This window comes from Chironomus tepperi, unplaced genomic scaffold (assembly GCF_022539635.2).
Source record: "Chironomus tepperi strain 1889 unplaced genomic scaffold, CSIRO-AGI_Ctep_v1 contig_137, whole genome shotgun sequence".
NCBI lineage: Eukaryota > Metazoa > Arthropoda > Insecta > Diptera > Chironomidae > Chironomus > Chironomus tepperi.
The window spans coordinates 459,905-479,150 of NW_027226259.1; the positions used below are offsets into that span (position 1 = coordinate 459,905).

General features: G+C 32.0%; 3 protein-coding genes across 6 annotated transcripts in view; 2 read left to right on the top strand and 1 right to left on the bottom strand.

The window, feature by feature from the left end:
* The first annotated feature begins 99 nt into the window (after positions 1–99).
* On the top strand, positions 100–4,198 carry SMC3 (structural maintenance of chromosomes 3). Its single transcript, XM_070636602.1, has 4 exons — positions 100–234; positions 331–3,204; positions 3,273–3,424; positions 3,486–4,198. The coding sequence occupies exons 1-4, from the start codon at positions 220–222 to the stop codon at positions 4,048–4,050; spliced, it is 3,606 nt and encodes a 1,201-aa protein (XP_070492703.1). The 5' UTR covers positions 100–219; the 3' UTR covers positions 4,051–4,198.
* An 83-nt stretch (positions 4,199–4,281) lies between these two features.
* LOC139087872 (U6 snRNA methylphosphate capping enzyme Amus-like) lies at positions 4,282–5,316 on the top strand. Of its 2 annotated transcripts, XM_070636825.1 has the most exons (4): positions 4,282–4,418; positions 4,482–4,631; positions 4,686–4,810; positions 4,871–5,316. In XM_070636825.1, exons 1-4 carry the CDS (start codon positions 4,379–4,381, stop codon positions 5,267–5,269), a joined length of 714 nt encoding a protein of 237 aa, XP_070492926.1. In that variant the 5' UTR covers positions 4,282–4,378; the 3' UTR covers positions 5,270–5,316. The 2 variants fall into 2 exon arrangements, with proteins under 2 accessions (XP_070492926.1, XP_070492925.1); XM_070636824.1 differs by having other exon boundaries at positions 4,482–4,810.
* An 8,339-nt stretch (positions 5,317–13,655) lies between these two features.
* LOC139087881 (neprilysin-1-like) overlaps positions 13,656–19,246 on the bottom strand; it is a 32,724-nt gene continuing 27,133 nt past the window's right edge. For all 3 annotated transcript variants that reach the window (XM_070636838.1, XM_070636835.1, XM_070636836.1), the window contains exons 6-17: positions 18,775–18,892; positions 18,461–18,666; positions 18,150–18,329; positions 17,833–18,078; positions 17,421–17,518; positions 16,622–16,892; positions 16,452–16,551; positions 15,711–15,773; positions 15,539–15,631; positions 15,187–15,366; positions 14,765–15,029; positions 13,656–14,144 (exon numbers count right to left, since the gene is read on the bottom strand). In XM_070636838.1, coding sequence (XP_070492939.1) covers positions 14,093–14,144; positions 14,765–15,029; positions 15,187–15,366; positions 15,539–15,631; positions 15,711–15,773; positions 16,452–16,551; positions 16,622–16,892; positions 17,421–17,518; positions 17,833–18,078; positions 18,150–18,329; positions 18,461–18,666; positions 18,775–18,892 — 1,872 coding nt within the window. In that variant the 3' untranslated portion in view covers positions 13,656–14,092. The remainder of the gene's footprint in view (positions 14,145–14,764; positions 15,030–15,186; positions 15,367–15,538; positions 15,632–15,710; positions 15,774–16,451; positions 16,552–16,621; positions 16,893–17,420; positions 17,519–17,832; positions 18,079–18,149; positions 18,330–18,460; positions 18,667–18,774; positions 18,893–19,246) is intronic.

Below are 19,246 nucleotides of genomic sequence, written 5' to 3' on the forward strand. Positions count from 1 at the left end.
AAGTTGCTAAAAAATAACGGAAAAAAATATTTTGAATTTTTCATGACAGTCAGACACATTAAATTTTTTGACAATTTGTAAAAAAATTATTCAAAATAAGCTAATTTTCTGTGTTTTTTTCACCAAAATGATTTAATTAAAAAATCAGCGCTAATTTTATAAATTAATAACTTAAAACACTTTTAATAGGTATATAAGTGTAAGAGATAAAACAAAAATATGCATATTAAGCAGGTGATTATTAATTTCATAGTAAAAATTCAAAATATAAATTTTCACCCCAAAAAATAGCGTCATTCGGCAATTTCACAATGTTTTTATTATTTTTAGGTCATTATTCATGGTTTTAAGTCATATCGGGAGCAAACCGTCGTCGATCCTTTCCATAAAAAGCATAATGTGGTAGTTGGAAGAAACGGAAGTGGAAAATCAAATTTTTTCTCAGCAATCCAGTTTGTTCTTAGTGATGAATTCACTCATTTACGTCCAGAACAGCGTCAAAATCTGTTGCATGAGGGTGTTGGTCAAAGACTTGGATCTGCTTATGTAGAAATCATATTTGACAACTCAGATAATCGAGTACCAATTGATAAAGAAGAAATTTCATTGAAAAGAGTTATTGGAGCTAAAAAGGATCAATATTTTCTAAACAAGAAGAATGTCCCAAGATCAGAAGTTGTCAACTTATTGGAATCTGCAGGATTTTCCAATTCGAATCCATACTATATTGTCAAACAAGGTAAAATCAATCAAATGGCAACAGCGCCAGATGCTCACCGTCTAAAATTATTAAGAGAAGTAGCTGGAACAAGAGTTTATGATGAACGAAAAGAGGAATCAAAAAATATTCTTAAAGATACTGACTCAAAAGTTGAGAAAATTACAGAATTCCTTAAGACCATTGAAGAGAGATTGAAAACTCTTGAAGAGGAAAAAGAGGAACTGAAGGAGTATCAGAAATGGGACAAGCTTCGTCGTATGCTTGAATATATCATTTACGAGACCGAATTGAAAGATAATCGTAAACAATTAGAAGAGCTTGAGAATCATCGTAAAAATTCAGGTGATCAACAGAAAAAGCTCACAAATGAGATCCAGAAACTGCAAGACAAGATTAAGAACATCCAGAAAAACTTAAAGGATGCAAAAAAAGATGTAACAACCGCTAAAGAAGAACGTTCTGTTTTGAATGCCGAACAGCAGCAGTTATTGAGGGAAAAGACTAAATTGGATCTTACAATAAACGATTTAAATGACGAAGTACAAGGAGATAACAAGTCAAAAGAAAGGGCTGAACAAGAACTGAAACGACTTGAATTGACAATTGCTGAAAAAGAGAAGGAATTAAAACAAATTAAGCCACAATATGAAGAGATGAAAAAGAAGGAAGAAGAATATAGTCGAGAACTTGCAGTAAAAGATCAAAAGCGTAAAGAACTGTACGCAAAACAAGGTCGTGGATCTCAATTTTCATCTCGAGAGGAACGTGACAAATGGATTCAAAATGAATTAAAGTCACTTGCAAAACAAATTAAGGATAAGATTTCACATCAGAATAAATTGACAGAAGATTTGAAAAGAGATGCTGTCAAGCAACAAGAACTTGAAAAGAAAATTGAAGATTCTGCTGGTGGAATGGATCAATTGAGACAGCAAATTGATGAACATAATAAAAATTTCTATGAGATGAAGAAGAATAAGGATCATGAACAAAGTATTCGTAATGATTTATGGAGGCAAGAAACTCAATTGACACAAACTCTATCGTCTCATAAAGACGAGTTATCAAAAGCTGATCAAGCTCTTCGTTCTATGGCTGGAAAGCCAATTTTAAATGGTCGAGATTCAGTCCGTAAAGTACTGGACATGTTTAGAGAACGTGGCGGTGATTATGGAAAGATTGCAAATTCATATTATGGACCAGTTATTGAGAATTTCAATTGTGACAAGACAATCTATACAGCAGTAGAAGTAACAGCTGGTAATCGTCTATTTCACCATATTGTCGAGTCGGATCGTGTCGGTACACAAATATTGAAGGAAATGAATAAACAGAAACTGCCTGGTGAAGTCACGTTCATGCCATTGAACCGTCTACAATTTAAAATCCACGACTATCCAGACAATAATGATTCAATTCCAATGATCAGTAAATTAAAGTATGAAGAAAAGTATGATAAGGCATTAAGATACATTTTTGGCAAGACTCTAATCTGCCGTAATCTTGAAAGAGCTACAGAACTTGCAAAAACAACTGGACTTGATTGTGTGACATTAGAAGGTGATCAAGTCTCATCGAAAGGTTGCTTAACTGGTGGTTTCTTCAACACATCCAGATCTCGTCTAGAGATGCAAAAGAAGCGATCAGAATACATGCAAATGATTCAAGACTTTGAAGATCAATTACACGAGATTCGTTCAAAATTGAAGGCAATAGAAGTGAAAATCAATGAAGTTGTTAGTGAAATGCAGAAAACAGAGACGAAATTAGGAAAGTCAAAGGATGCTTTTGAAAAGGTCCAAGCTGACATTCGATTAATGAAAGAGGAACTGACGAGAATTGAACGATTCCGATCACCAAAAGAAAAATCTTTGGCACAATGTAAATCAAGTTTAGAGGCAATGAATACAACAAAATCAGGATTAGAAAGTGAATTGCATCAGGAACTGATGGCACAATTATCCGTACAAGATCAGCAGGAAGTCGATCAACTTAATGACGATATTCGTAGATTAAATCAAGAAAACAAAGCTGCATTCAGCTCGAGGATGAGTTTAGAAGTGACAAAAAATAAGCTGGAAAATTTACTGACAAATAATTTGATAAGACGACGTGATGAGCTGCAACAAGCTTTACAGGAAATTTCTGTTGAGGACCGTAAACGTCAATTGAATAACTGCCAAAATGATCTCACAAATGCTATTGAGAGAATCAAGAAAGTGAATTTAGATCTTGAGGAAATGGATCGTAAATATGATAAGGCCGCAAAAGCACAAAAATCCCTGCAAAAGGATATGGAAGGACTTGTACAAAAAGAAAAGGACTTGCAAGATAAAATCGACCAAGACTCAAAATTGACGGAGAAATGGGCAGCAAAGGAAAATCTATTTCATCAAAAGATTGATGAATGTTCTGAGAAAATAGCAAATCTTGGTGCTTTGCCTCAGGTTGAGCCACAATACACGAAAATGTCACTAAAGAAGGTAAGCTGGATTTATTTTTAATCCGTCGGATTTAACTTTAATCCATCAAATTCATTTTCAATTCACAGCTGTTTCAAGAGCTGGAAAAGGCAAATCATCATTTGAAGAAGTACAATCATGTAAATAAGAAGGCTTTGGATCAATTTTTGAGTTTCTCAGAACAAAAAGAGAAGTTGTATAAGCGAAAGGAGGAATTGGACATTGGAAGTGAAAAGATTAAGTAAGTTATTCATCCTTAAGTCATTAGATGCTCAATACTAAAAATTATTTTAAATCCACAGAGAATTGATGCATAGCTTGGAAATGCGAAAAGTTGAGGCAATCCAGAACACATTCAGACAAGTGGCAACAAATTTTACAAAAGTATTCAAGAAGTTAGTTCCGCACGGCAGTGGACATTTAGTATTACGTACATTAAAGGATCATGACGATATAAAAGGCGATTTGGAAGTTTCAACGTCTGATGACTTTACTGGAATCGGAATTCGTGTATCATTCACTGGAAGTGATTCGGAAATGAGAGAAATGAATCAATTGAGTGGTGGACAAAAGTCACTTGTTGCTTTGGCATTAATCTTTGCCATTCAGAAATGCGATCCTGCTCCATTCTATTTGTTTGATGAAATTGATCAAGCACTTGATGCACAACATCGAAAAGCTGTTGCTGACATGATTCATGAATTGAGTGATAATGCTCAATTTATTACGACGACTTTCAGACCAGAGTTGCTGGAAAAGGCACATAAATTCTACGGTGTAAGATTCCGAAACAAAGTTAGTCACGTAGATTGTGTGACACGAGAAGTGGCTAGAGATTTCGTCGAAGATGACACAACTCATGGTTAAGCATTTATTGCTTTATTTAATTTAATTTAATATTTTTAACTTACAAAACCATGAAACCTGAATACTAACATTAGCTTATAGATGAGATTTTATAATTTTATTCACGTGTAAATTATTTCATCTTAATTAATAAAAATACCTAAACAAATATTTCTGCCTTGTTTCTTAATTTCCTGAGAATCTGCAATAAACTTTTGACCAAAAATTAACGGTTTTTTGAAATTTAAAATTCAGAAATAAAAACAAACAGAAACGTTTGAACCGCGCAAATTAAAAAAATTAATTTTCTGCGTGCAATAAACAAGTTAGATTAATTAAAGACACATAAATGGAAGGTTCAACATCAATGAAACAGCAAAATGGCAAAGGTAAATTCAATCAATGGAGATATTTCCTTAAATTATGAAATTAAACTTTCTCAATATTTTCAGTGAAAACAAAAAACGACTTTAGGTATGGAAACTATCGGAACTATTATTTTAAACGATTAGGAGCAGGAATTGATCAACCTGATCTCCGAATTGAGCTTATGAAACAGTATTCAGAATGTTTTAAAGACAAACAAGTTCTTGATATTGGCTGTAACTCTGGATTAGTGACGATAAATTTCACAAAGTCACTGCTTCCAAAAACAGTTTTAGGAATTGATATTGATGGAAACTTGATAGATGCAGCAAGAAAGAATCTGCAGAGACAAAAGGCTGACTTTTCTTTACCAGAAAATGAGATTTTATCGTTGAACAAAGTTATTTTTAGAAAGGTAAGATTAATTAACATCCAGGCATTAATTTCATTTTATTAATCAATGCATTACTTCCAGGCAAACTATATTTTAACAGACAGATCATTAATTGAACTAGAGAAACCTCAGTATGATGTGATTCTATGCTTATCAGTTACAAAATGGATTCATTTAAATTACGGCGATGACGGCATCAAGTTCCTTTTTAAAAGGATTTTTAAACAATTGAAACATAATGGAGTATTAGTTCTTGAATCTCAGCCATTCAATGGATATAAAAAGAGGAGTAAATTGAGTTTAGAAATACTTCAGAATTACAAAAGTATTGAATTAAAACCTGAACAATTCGAGGCTTATCTATTGAGTGACGAAATAGGATTTGCAGACAGCTGGTGCATGACAGATAGTGAAATACTAAAGAGTAGTAATTTAGCTAAAGGATTTCATCGTCCACTGCAAGTTTTTGTAAAAAGATAATAAATAAATTAAATTATTTTGTTCCTTATAAAAAATTCTATGCTGTATATTGCAACATATCCACAACATGTGCTAAATGATGATAAGAATTTTCACTCTCATAAAAGCTCACTCTCACTGGAAATAATTTGGTATCTCTCATCGCATTTTGTGCTAGATAAATTAAATGAGAGGAAGCAAGAGAGATTCAATAAATGATACAGAAAATATTCGCAATGATTATTTGAAATGCAAATGAATTATAATGAAGACAAACAATGAAGCAATTATCAGAAAAATATTTTGCTCCCATTCCTCTCCTATCTAGACCAATTAAAATGCTGTGAATATACAATGATTTTTTTCTCCTTCATGTATAACTTTTCCATTTAAAATTGAATAATTTCTCTCAAATGGTACAATATAATTTTCATTTATGCTTCGTGCTTTAATTTATGACATTTTCTGTGTCCTATTAAAACAATAATAGGGAATTTAATATTTTCGGGCAATAAATGTTATTTCTACTGGGGGAAAAGTGAAATATGCTGCGGAAATGAACAGTTTGAGCGTGCTTTATGAACTTGTTGTTGATGAAAATGACTCAAGTTTTCATTGAATTTTTTAAATTTCAACAGTTTTCAAAAATTTGAGTTTCAACGGTTTTCAAAAATCTGAATTGAATTTTGAACTTTTTTGATTCATTCAAAATCTTAAAGTCCGATAAATATTTATTGTTTCTTCTGTTGAATTGAATGGCAATCTAAATTTATTGCTTTCGCCCATGTACGAGTTTTTAATAAATCAACATAAAAGCTCTATACCACAAAAATGAAAATAATACGCATTCTTCTCTTTCAATCGGTTCACAAAGATATGTACTTTAATTAATAAATTTTTGATAACTATTTTATACAGTTTCATAGAGTATACAACGTTCAATGTATTCTTTTTCTAAATAGAATACATACATCAGGACTATCGAACAATATAAAAATGAATCCGCTTTCATGTTATCAACATGAGAGCACTATAGTCATAAAATAATTCCATACCATCCTCTGTATCATCATGTTTACTTCTCTATATTCATGTCATATTTGGAAGCATGTTAGCTCGACACCTGAACTACAAAAAAAATATCCGCAACAATAGGCCATAAATATTTTTTATTCATTCTCATTTTATTAATAAAAAAATTGAAAAAAGGATCTAACGCAATAGACAGGCATTGAGGTTGAAAAGAGGAAAACAAGTTTTTTGATGAAATATGGACGGATACAGCAATCATTGTTCAGTTGTGTATTCTACGAACCTCATTTTTCTTTTATTATTGACTTACTTCTGATGAGGCAGTCGCTCTTGACCTAATTATCAATTCCAATTCCTCTTCAAATAAACAAACAGAAATTTTGGCTTTGAAGCTATTTATTTCATTTACTGCCTACATGTTTCTAAGCCACAATTCTGTGTATATGTATGGCACTGAATATGAACATGAGCTTCGTTCATAAATGCGTTGTTGAAATTCATCAATCAATAATTCATGATGAAATTTAGTCGATGATTCCTTTCAATATCTACATATTCCTACATTTCATGAGAATCGATGCCATGTGAATCTATACCTTTGTTTGCACTTTTCAATATTTTAAATCAAATGAAGCTTACATGATGGAAATGTGTAGAGTACAATTTTATCAAATGGATGTGTGGAAGGGATGAAAAATGATAAAGAGAAGTAAAAGCCCTTTTCACATTACATACATCAAATGATTCGTTACTTTTAAGGTAAAAGGAAACATAATGAGATTTTGAAGATTAAAGCTTTAATTTTAGACTTGATTGCTGCTTCATTTCCTAATGACTCACAATTTTCCTATTTTTCTCTGTTTTGTAACGGAATTTTTATTGGATTTGAATTTAAATTTTTGTTGAATTCATAGTTTTATTCCCTTTGTTAAACAAATTCGTGGTTGTGTTCCCTTGACTAAAGAAAACACATGGAATTTGGAATAAATTGTGCAATTAATAAGAAAAACAAATTTTCGGAGCTTTAATTGATCAGGTAAATACATAAAATAAAGTAAAGCTAAAGCATTAACAAAAAGATTGTTAATCTAGAGTGTAACTTATAAATTTCAAGGAAAAACGGATTTAAAAATACATTTTAATTTCCTATTCAATATAAATCTTCTGTAAACATTTTAATGAGCAATTTTCCTCACAGCCAACCTGCCAAATACCATTTCCTTAAATATTACAAAAATACTCATTTATTCCTGATAATGTGCCAAAAAATTCGATATGTTGCGTGTAAATAAACATTAACAAGAATATGATATGTATAGACTATAATTATCAACCTGCCAAAACTGGAATAGGAAACAAAAAGGCGTATATATCAAGAAATAAACAATACACGTGTTTCTTATGCTATAGATGAACTTAATCGCTAATTTAATATGAAATACTATAAGTAGAAACATCAGTAAGGAAAATATTTGTGTGAGTTGTGATAGAGATGTAAATCAAATTACAGTTGGGGGTTGAAATAATACAATCATCTCAGAATGTATGCTACAGATGTGGCTACATGTAATAAAGGAGTAAGTAAATGCTGGGAGGGAATTATTACGAACGCGGGATTTTTTTCATAACACAGAAAATGTTTTGTAAAACTAGCAGCTTCTCCATGGTTATGTTCATGGGATCAAGCGTAATCGCTGTTGTAGATGTAAAAGAATGGAATTTCATTAGTTTTGACTGACTTACCGTCTGAAAAATTTTTTAATCCTTTCAAAATTACAAAAAATTAGAAAAGTACATTTGACATCCAAAACATTGCAAGAAGCGCTTTAAAATCGTGCCTCAAATTTAATTATATCCACTAAACTTTCTCTCCATGAGACAAAGTAGACATAAGATAGGTCACCCATTTATTTACATGGTTTGTAACTCATGGAAATTAAATCCCCCACCAGTATTCAGTCTTCCTTGCCTCATATAAAAAGCAAAAAACAACATTTACCTTCAAAATATTAAATGTGGATGGAGGAAGTGAACGAACACTAAAAACATACCAAACTCGGTGAAATGAAAATTTTCATGCTGACAAGAGAGATACAAGCAGCAGCGTTAAATGGAATAAATAGTAGGGGAAGAAATGAAGCCAACAACAATAACAAATTTTGAGAGGATTAGAAGGAAAGTAAGAAGGAGAGACTTTTATGTTATAACAACATGGCTTAATTTAATTTCAGTTTTGGACATTATTTGGAAAAGATACACTCACCATGACCATGCTACCTTGCTACATCTCTTTCTTCTTGCGTCTTTCTTACATTATTTTTACATAAATTCATTTAACTCGGGGATTTTTGTGTACGAAGATTGCTGTGATCTAGCTGGATAAAAAATCTTCGAAAATTGAAATTTAAGTAGGTGTTTTATGGAACAGTATCCAAACTGGTATCAGATAACAAGGGTTAGCTGCTGTCAAAGAGGAATGAAATCAGGGGTATCAAACTACGTAAGCGAATCTTGCCCTACTTAAGAGGTTTAGAAATGAAGACATACATGGATCTCTTTAGCTATATCTATACAGTAAGTGCACATAGGATCTTGCATTTTTCAAACATCTTTCCCTGCTTTAGACCTGCAAATTCAAGAAGAAGAAAGCAGATAAATAAAAGAAAAATCGAATTTTGGATGTAAAGAAACTGGTTGCTATTTCTCATATTACTAAAGCTGTTGTTGCATTAAGGTAAAGACGTAAATAAATACAATATAAACTACATGCTCAATTTTCCTATAAGGAATATCGCACAGAAAGGAAACATGAAAGATACAAAGAAATTTTTCAATTTGTATAAAAAAGGAAGTTTCGGATGTTGAAATGGAAAAAGGAGAGATTCACGAAAATCCTTGAATTATGGAAGCAGATCCCTTTTTTCATTATACAATCGTGTACAGCACAAAGCAAGCTTCCTTTAAAAATTCTTTAAAGAAGGAATAAAATCCTTAATTGTATAGGAAATGCAGAATGGATTATTTTATATCCTCAAGTTCATGTGAATATGCATGCAGAAAGCTATAAAAGCATCTGCTTGTATCTATGGCTGAACAAGTCATAAAATGGACTAAAATGCGTTCTAATATCCAAAAAAACTTTATTACATCATGTTGATGCCCGTTTAGAACTCATAAGCCATGACTTTAGCTAGTTGGTTATAAGAAAAATAATAAAGACGTGTAAGGAAGTGATTGCATGCACATATATGCAAGTAAAACGTTACCATCGTTTTTATGATCCTCAGTGACTCGATATTAAATGTTATCTCGAAAGCATGAGCACGAATGGTACGGAAAATTCTATTAAAAATTTTTATGAATGCTGGTGCAAATAAAAAATAAGACTAAATGTCTGGAAAAAGGTTTCCTTTACTACGGCTGTGCTTATGTCGTATCTTACCCTTAAGAACAAGTAATAAAATGGTCAGTTTATGCTGCTCATTCTTTCCGTAAAGTCATTTTACCCTCACTGACTTTAACGTCTTTTGCTTGCTGCTTCAGATGAGATTTTATTGAAAATTATTGAAAATAGCCAGTCATTCAGTGATGCGGATCTACTTTAAATTCCTTAAAGAGGAAGTTAACTCCTGTCTTATGTCATCCCACACCCATTCACAATCTCATGAATTATAAAATAATCTCAAAATATAATTTAAAGGAACAAAAGTTCACAGAATGACAAAATAATTGACATGAAGGATTTCTTTTTTCCTGCGAAATCCTTAATTACTTCATTCATCCTCAATTCATTGTGTCAGATGCTTTCATTCATGAAAAATTAAAATGATTCTGTTTTTATATCTGTGTATAAGTGTCATTCGTGCATTCATTACTACCACAAAAGATTGATGAATGGCTGGTTGGTTTATTTTTTCACGTATATCCATACACATTATGCCATTATGTGTGGGCTTTTTTTACCGACACCTTCGTTTATTGTAAATAAAATCTATAAATGATCCAAAATTAATTGAATTCGAGGATGAAAAATGCTTAATATGTCAAAGTTATTGCTTAGTACTAGATGGATGGGCTCGGTGAGCATGGCAGGGAGTTGAGTGTTGATGATTGGTAGGTAACGGCTGAGCGAGTTTCACGCGTCACTACAGTTAATCTTTAAATCCAGCGAGTAATACAATCAGGACGTCTTCATGTGTTGCTGTCGACGTATCGTTCCTTTAGCAATTAGACTGTTCTATTTGGGAATGTTAACTAGTATGTCCAGGTGTGACGCAGTACATACTAGCCATAGTTTGATTAGTAGACCTACTTTTGGGACAATTCAGAAGAATTAGCCTAAAAATCCGATAATTACGAGAACTGACGAAAACATTGATAAAGCATAACAGGCAAAGTGACGAGCCATTAAAATTATAGACATAATCACCATTATAATAATGTGCGGTTAGTGCGTAGGTGAAGATTGGTAAACCATATTTAATGAATTCTTTGTGGCCAACATTAAATTAAATTATGTTTTAATGCTTGCGGAAAAAGTACAGCAATATATGGATGTAATTTTATACGTGATGTGTCATTGACGTGGTAAAGCACACAACAAAAACTAAAGTACCTTTTGTCGTATCAGAATATGTCATGTGAAGGAAGGATATTTTTTTCAATTAATTCGTCTTACAATGAGTTTTGTGTCCACATGATGACTTTTTTTTATGGCCACAGCTTGCTTGCTTCAGAAAAACATAATTTTTGATTTCCTGATAATATTACAGAAACATTGAAAAGAATGACTATGCTGCCTATGGCTAAATGTCGATATGAAAAGAGGAAGTACCAAAAATCCAATGAATGTTAACATAAAGATATCCTCATTACATCATAATATTCATTCACATCTTTAAAGACCATAAATTTCAATCAAAGTGGTTAGCAACGCACCACTTGAAATTAATTTCCATTAAGATTATCAATATTGAGTCAAAAATAGTTGAACTGTGTATGATACAAAACTAATTTTCTCCCAAATGTTTAATGCTGATTGAAAATTCTTAGTGGAAATGTGCTGATAATACAAATTACGACCTCAAAACCGCAAATCTGTTCAAAAGCAGATTCTTTGCCTTTGGAAACAAAGCCAAATATCATGAAATAATTTTCATTTAAAATGAGAATCAAGCAAATTTTATGAGCCATGCTTTAAACTGTGCATCACCATGGAATTTATGATATTTTGAACCTCCATAAAACTCAAACATTTAGATGATAAGGAGAGGAGTGAACAAAACATCTGCATTAAGACTGATAATAATAATTTCTAATTTACTTGTAATCCTCCTTTTGCCACAGAAATATGAAAAGTGAGGAGATAACATTATGAATTATGAATTATGAATTACAAGATGATGATGATGACGATGAAGAAGACGAACGTACAGATGTCATTGCAATAACTTTTAATATTTGATAATTTTTTCAATATTACCATCAAAACGTCAATCGCATCAATTCTTGTTAAGTGATTTTTTTTTTCTCTTCCTTGTGTGGTTTTCAAGTCTTGTAAATGAGGAAGTTTTGAGTTTCAGTTTGACTTTATAGTGAAGAAATATTTGAATTCCTTGATAGATTGAGATTGAGTGGGTTGTGAATGGATCTTGCCACTTTTTTGTGCTGTTGGAAGTGATTTTTCAAGTAAATGTTGATTAGATCTGCAGAAATGTTCAAAATAAAATTCGAAGTGGAGAATTTTGGCGCCAAAAATTTTTCAAATTATCAAAAACCGTTATAATTTCAAAATTTATTTCTAGAAAAAAAGCATCTAATTCATCTGCTCCGAAAGACTTTTCAACTCACCTTTTTCTCGTTGTCATAAATGCTTTTCTTACGGATTTCAGGCTTCGTTTAGCCTTCCCTTTTTGCATAATAAAAAATAACATCATGATGCTGACAACCATGAAAATTTTATGTAAAAAAGAAAGAAGCAGGAAAAGAAATATGAAGCTACGCACATTAGAAATGAACATTAAATATTAATGCTGAAAAGATTGTGACAATAAAGTATGAAAAACAGCAGTGTAAGAAACAATTTTTTACGATTTTTGTGTACTTTGACTCTATGCCTGCCACCCAACCTTCTCTCCTTTTCCTCTTGTTTTAACGTTACAAAAGGACTTTTCTTTTTTAAGCATCCATCAAAACCGTTTTTATCCATTTATACTTGCTTATATTCCATACACAAATACTTTTTTAAATCCATGATGATGTTGCTCTACATAACAACAATCTCTTCTTCCTAATTCTTTTGACACATTTTCCCTGTAAAAAATTGATTACTTTTTTATTTTGACAGGCTAGTCTGCACTTTTAAGGAACACAGAAGGGGTTCCTTTTCACAGAATTCAAATTGCGTCAATCAAGTATTCGAGCTGAAATGATTAACGATATCCTTTTTGGATTTAAATGCACATTTAGTGATGTTTACCTTCTATTAATTCTGAAATTGAATATTTTTTGGGATCTTGACTTTCTTGGAAGGTTTCAAGATTAAGAAATTTGGAATTTTTGAAACAATTCCTAAATGCTCATTGAATGCCTCCTACCTAAGATAAATAGCAACACAATTTGTATCGAATTTCAATTGAATTGATACTGATTTTGATTACTTTGCAAAAAATATTCGCTTCATATCATCCACCCATATAAAAAAGTTGTTTACTTACTTTCCATGATACTGACAGTAACGGTAAGAGCAGCAGCAACGCTGCACGTTTCATGGCACATGATTTATTACATAAATTTGCAATTGCAATAAACGCGTCCTGGAGATTTGAGAGATTTTTTTTGTCAGACATGTATGATTCTCATCACTTGTCAATTTAAAAATTTTGAGAAGGGTAATTTAATGATGTGATTGGCTGACTTGCACGTGGGACTTCTATCGTGCGTAGAGAATGACTGAATGCTGTATTATTTGTAATCTTCTGTGAATTCAAAACTCTTCCGTTTGTAATGACTCTATGGTTGAGTACATTCAAATTAATACCTTATTAGTTGAGTAAATAGTAATTAACGCCTTAGAGCTTATAGAACAATGAAGCTAGACTAAATATAGAATGATGTTAATTGTTTGACAATTGTAAACAAACTGAAAGTTTTCATGAGAGGGGAAATCATCTATGAAAGGGTAAATCAACTATAAAAGGGGAAAATCAACACATTATTTTTGAAAATATCATTTGAATATTAAATGACCGTTGATATGTTCTCACCGTAAAATGATCTGAAGAACCTGTAAAACATGACGAGACAATGATTTTAGTATGACAGCATGCATATAGTAAAGAAGAATAAGAGCTTTTAGTATAAATTTCTCATATATTTCTCACATAACTTTTTGAATAATATTTCAACAACACAAACATTCATAATATTTTTGTTTTTACTTCATCATTTCCATCTCTTTTCCTTTTCTATTTTTTCCTTCCTTTAAAATATGTAAGTAAATAAAATTTTTTCATATATATAATAATATTTTTTATTACAGCAAAAATTCCATTAGTAGAAATTCTAAATTGTGAATTATATTCTCTTTGAATGATATGGATGAAATTTTTTCATATATATCTGTTTTGATATTAAATTATTTACAATTTCCCTCAATTTATTATTATTTTTTTGTACATTTAGAAAATATTATTTTAGCTAAATAAATTTGTGTCTGTGTGTGATCATATAAAATTTATATTAAATTTAGTTTTTTCCTTTTTAATCTGTTTTTTTTCGCATCCATTTGATTTAATCTAGTGCTATTTTTATTTACCAAACACTACACTTGTTTGTGGGATTCATTTTACTTCCAACCGGGCAACTGTCAATCGATAGAAATGAAAATAAAAAATGCATTAGTATACTCACATACTTGTCATATGGAGATTATAGCAAACATAAAAATACATAAAAATAAATCAAATATTTTTTTTTATTTCGATCATAAAATTGAAGGAAGTGCTTCAATGTGGGGATTTAAAATGATGTAGATGTGTTTCCAGGAGGGCTTGGTATCGTTGAATAGTAACGAATAAGCTTACAATGATGTTTATTCTTCAGAGTTCAAATATAAACTGAACTTTTGTATGAAAAGGGGTTTTCAACTATGTACAATAAATATTATTCAAGTCTAAAATGAACGTTGTAACATAATTAATCAGTTTCGATTCGGAAGAGCTTTTTCTAATACTATGCATCGCAACATAGCTCAGATTCACCCCCTACCTTAGTCAATCTAAAAGTAGGCTATACAATCTACACACCATTACATGAATATCCCTCAACAAATCATTAAAAAAATTTCCCTTATCAAATCCACATCAGCAGCTTCACAGCTTTAACAACCTTCAAATCCAAGGCTACACATAAAAAATTTGACCTGCTTTACTTATATCCGAAGCAGAACCATTTTTAAAATCGAAAACTCAATGGCATACGTACTTGTAAGCAGCAGCAAAATCCTTCGAATTTGAGAGTGGTCCAATAACGCGTATTATTCCAGGCGAGTGAACGGAACTGCGAATTTTTGTTAATGCATCCTCTGGTCTCATTGATCCGCACCAGATTTGAGCATAATTGAGAAAGAAAAGTTGATCGTGTGTAAGATTTAGACCCGGCAATTGTGGCTCCTCGCCATACATTGCAACCCATTTTTTATATGCTCGAAAACTCTGCTTTAATCCACCGTTATCGGCGATATTTTCTCCTATGTTATGTAAGGAATAAAAGAAAAGGACATCCAATGAATAAAAATTTAAATGAGATTTTTCCTATACGTTCCATTAATTTAGCATTCATTGGATCTAACATGGAAATACATAAATTCATTTTGTAAAACTTCTATTGCTTTTGATATCCCTTACCTTGTGTCATCCTTCCATTCATGTACAAGCCAACTTCATCGATGCGATACCTTGAATATTGATCAATGATACATTGAGCACGTTCACGAAAGTTCTTAATTGTTGCATTATTCCACCATTGCATCATGTTTCCATCCTTATCAAATTGTCGACCCTTATCATCGAATCCATGTGTAATTTCTACATCGACCATTATTGGATATAACATAAATGGTAATGGGAATGCATGTAAAAGCGAAATGAATTTTCATTAAAAAATAGCAATATACCAACAATATATCATGACCAGTTGGAGGAGAAAATAGCTTTTACCAGTCAATGAAGCACTAAAAAGTAAACAATGGAAAATTACCATGTCCGATGACAACACCAATTCCACCATAGTTGAGGGACTTTGGAAAATTCTGGCTATAAAATAATGGTTGTAGAATTCCAGCAGGAAAAACTAATGAAATTAAGGAAACAAAGATTGAGACTGTTAATAAATGTTGATGTACAAAATGGAACTGCTGCAGTAAACCTACCGATATCATTTTTATTGGGATTATAAAAAGCATTAACTACAGCTGGCTCGGTTGACCATTTCTCTGCATCAAGACATGAAATGATATTAAAGTGAATGAGAAAAATGCTTTAGGCTTTTTTTGCGCTAGATAATTAAATTGCGGGTCTGTTCATGGATATTTTCTTGGTAATTGCTTTGGTGTGAGACTTAAAGTTGATAATTTGACTTTAAAAATGCTGAATTTTTCGTCTAGACTAAAGTTTCTAAATTTAGAAAGACACAGTACTGACATTTTTTTATAACTGAAACTGTTATCCTGTATATCTAATAAATGCTGTACAACATAATATTAAATAATGATGTTTATTGTTTAATGCTTAAAAACAGACTGAATTTTTATAAAGAAAAGGGGTGTTCAACTATGTGCATGAAAATCAACTTTGTTATAGGTAATTTGAATTACAAATGTACGTTAAAAAGTACTAGATTGATATAAATTGTCTCCAAACAATTAAGCCTTCATAGAAGATGGTAACATGGAAACACCGCATAAAGGAAGCTAAATATGTAACATACAATGCTATGGATGTCTTTTATCATCAAAACAAGAAAACAATATAAGATTGCAGGGTTTCAATTGCTAGGCAATGTACGGTTGTCTATTAAATTTCACTTTATGCTTTAAGGAATTAAGACAAATATTGCCTGAACCTTAGCATTCCGCGACGTTAAAAATAAATTATTCTGAATACAGCATTACCTTTATCCACAGGCTTTCGAAGTAGATTTAAATTCCTCTGAGCATCCCACTTGAGAATGTAAAAGATATTATTCATAAAATGATTGTCCTCAATGGTTAGCTGTTTGGACATAAAGGAATAAACATAAATAATATCCATCATGATACAATAATTTAATTAAGATGCTTACATTAACATATTCTTTCTTTAATTCCGTCCGATTTGTCAGAATTTCTGGATATCCTATTCTTTCATTCATTGCATCTGCTTTCTCTTTTGCCACCGCTCTGGTCTCATCATCCATCCAATGAATGTCTGCGAGCAGCTCATTAAACGCTTCTCTTATTGTATGTATCATTTTTAATGCGACTTCTTTACTTTCGTGATTAAAGTTATCGCGAATGAAGAGCGCACCCACAGCCATACCGAGTTTCTTGTTTGTCCATTCTACGCATTGCGACCTATGGTTGTGTACGATAAATAGATTACATTTTTGTGCTAGATATAAATGGATAAATAAAATTGATAGGTGTGTGCGGCATAGACATAATTGAATTATCTCAATTTTCTCTTTGCTGCCTTTGCTAGAGCTGGAAACATATTTTTTGGAGGTTCCTTTTATGGATGGCTTATTAATGATATTCTGATTCTTGGAAGGGGAGTCCTTATACAGTTCCACGAAAATAACAATCAAGAAGTATGAGGAAAAGCCTAAAAATCAGCCATTCATACAAACGTCATCTGCGGACGTTCCTCCAAGCCAAAAAAAGCACCTTAAAATATTTTCTGCTCCAATAATCTCATGCTCCCATCATATTTTGTTACTTCTCACGATTCAATTCACATAAGCATACCTAACGTGATTTCATTGTAAAAGTTTCCAACTCTAGACACCTTCTTGCTCCTCATTTTCATTCAACCATACATAAATCTGACACATAAACGCATAAAGAAATAAATATTCTCACTCTGCATCGATATCGACTTACCATCTATGCCTTTCCGATTGAATGCCTAATAAAATTTTCCTAAATTCGACACGTTCCCTCTGATAGTCATCGATCATATGAGTCATAATAGACATTACCTGTTAAAGATGATTTAATTTATGTGAGAAATATTTTTTATATGTGAATGCCTGAAATAGTAATGTTGGATGTCTAATGGCATCATAGGTATGAAATGGAAAATTTGAGTTATGTATGCCAATTAAGGTAGACATGAGAGTCAAAAGGGTCATTGAGAAATGCTCAATAAATTGTTGTGGGTCAAGTTGTAGCTTTGATTACGTCAACAAAATAAATTATGGGAATTATATCCAACAATCGTGATAGATTTTCAATGGAAATATCTACTGGATGTAAAGATTATTGACGTAATTCCAGATTCTATTAAACTCACCAGTCTCCAAATCATGTAATTATGAATAATTCGTCGGTCTGTTGAATTTAAAATTTTTCCCATCTGAATAAGATATGGCATGGCGTAGCTTACAACCTCTTCATTAGCATTTAAATCAACATCGCCGAGTGTTGTTTGCAAATAATTGCGCCAATCTAATTGTGGAACTTCTCGTTGCAATTCGGCCAGAGTTAATTTGCGATAAATTGCTGATGTATCATGTCTATCTACTTCGGGTAGCGACGCCTTTAATGGAGAATATATTAAAGAGATATATAGAAAGTAGCACAGAAGTCAAATTTCATTTTAATGCTTACATTTGCTAATTTCTTCTCAAACATTACGACATGTTCCAATTCTTTCGCTGCACTTTCTGCATTTGCTCCCAGTAGTATAGCAGTTTGTGTCATGTAACGATGGTAAGCTTTCAAGTCACCTTCACTGCTTGTTTTTAAATAGTAATCTCGACTTGGCAATGCTAAAACTAGCTGATCCAGCTGTAAAAAGGAAGGAAAGATGAGAAAAAATGAGATAATAAATCAAATTGGATGTACAATCTATTTATGGCTATGGGATGAGGGATGAGGGAATAGGGAAATACAATTGGGTGGACAGGAACTTAGCGTACTTGAAGAATATTGATGGAAGAATTTTTATCATCAGCTCCAACATAAAGCTCTATTAATACTGGCTCACTATATTCACCGCGCAATTTTCCCATAAGCATCTCAATACTCATGTTTGGTGGCTTCCAATTTGGTTCAATGACTGGCCAACCGCCTAATTTCTTAAGTATATCTCTAAGTGGTTGATCCCCAATCTTACGAATCTCATCTACATTGTAATTATACGTGACAGAGAAAAAGATAAATGGGAAAAAGAGGATTAGAAATGAATATCCATCAAACAGTATATATACATAGTAGGCATGAAGATACTTACGTAGATCCATACAGCTTTTATAAAAGGTTTTTGCCTTAATCGTAGCTTCATTATCTTTATTGTCAATTGATTCCTCAAGAAGTCCTTTCAATATAACCTGTTGCTGATCTGCTAATACCTTAAGCAAATACAGTTCAAGTATTGAAATACAGAGAAAGAAGGAGAGACAGAAGAATAAAATATGGAAATATGAAAAATTTACTGTCTCTCATTATTCTCGGTATTTGCATGTTGATATTTGTATTATGTCAAGATTAAGTAAATTTTCCGTTCCTTTTCTTCCATTCTTCTCTATTCATCAAGTAAAGCTTAAGAATCTCAATTCAACAAGCAAATCGACTAAAAGACGTAAAGCTCTTCTTATTTTACATAAGGAAACATCATTAACGGTTTATGTCGTTTATGCTCATTGAAAAGTATATATATTGAAAGAAAAGACTAACAATTTCCTCATTTCAGCACATTACACCAG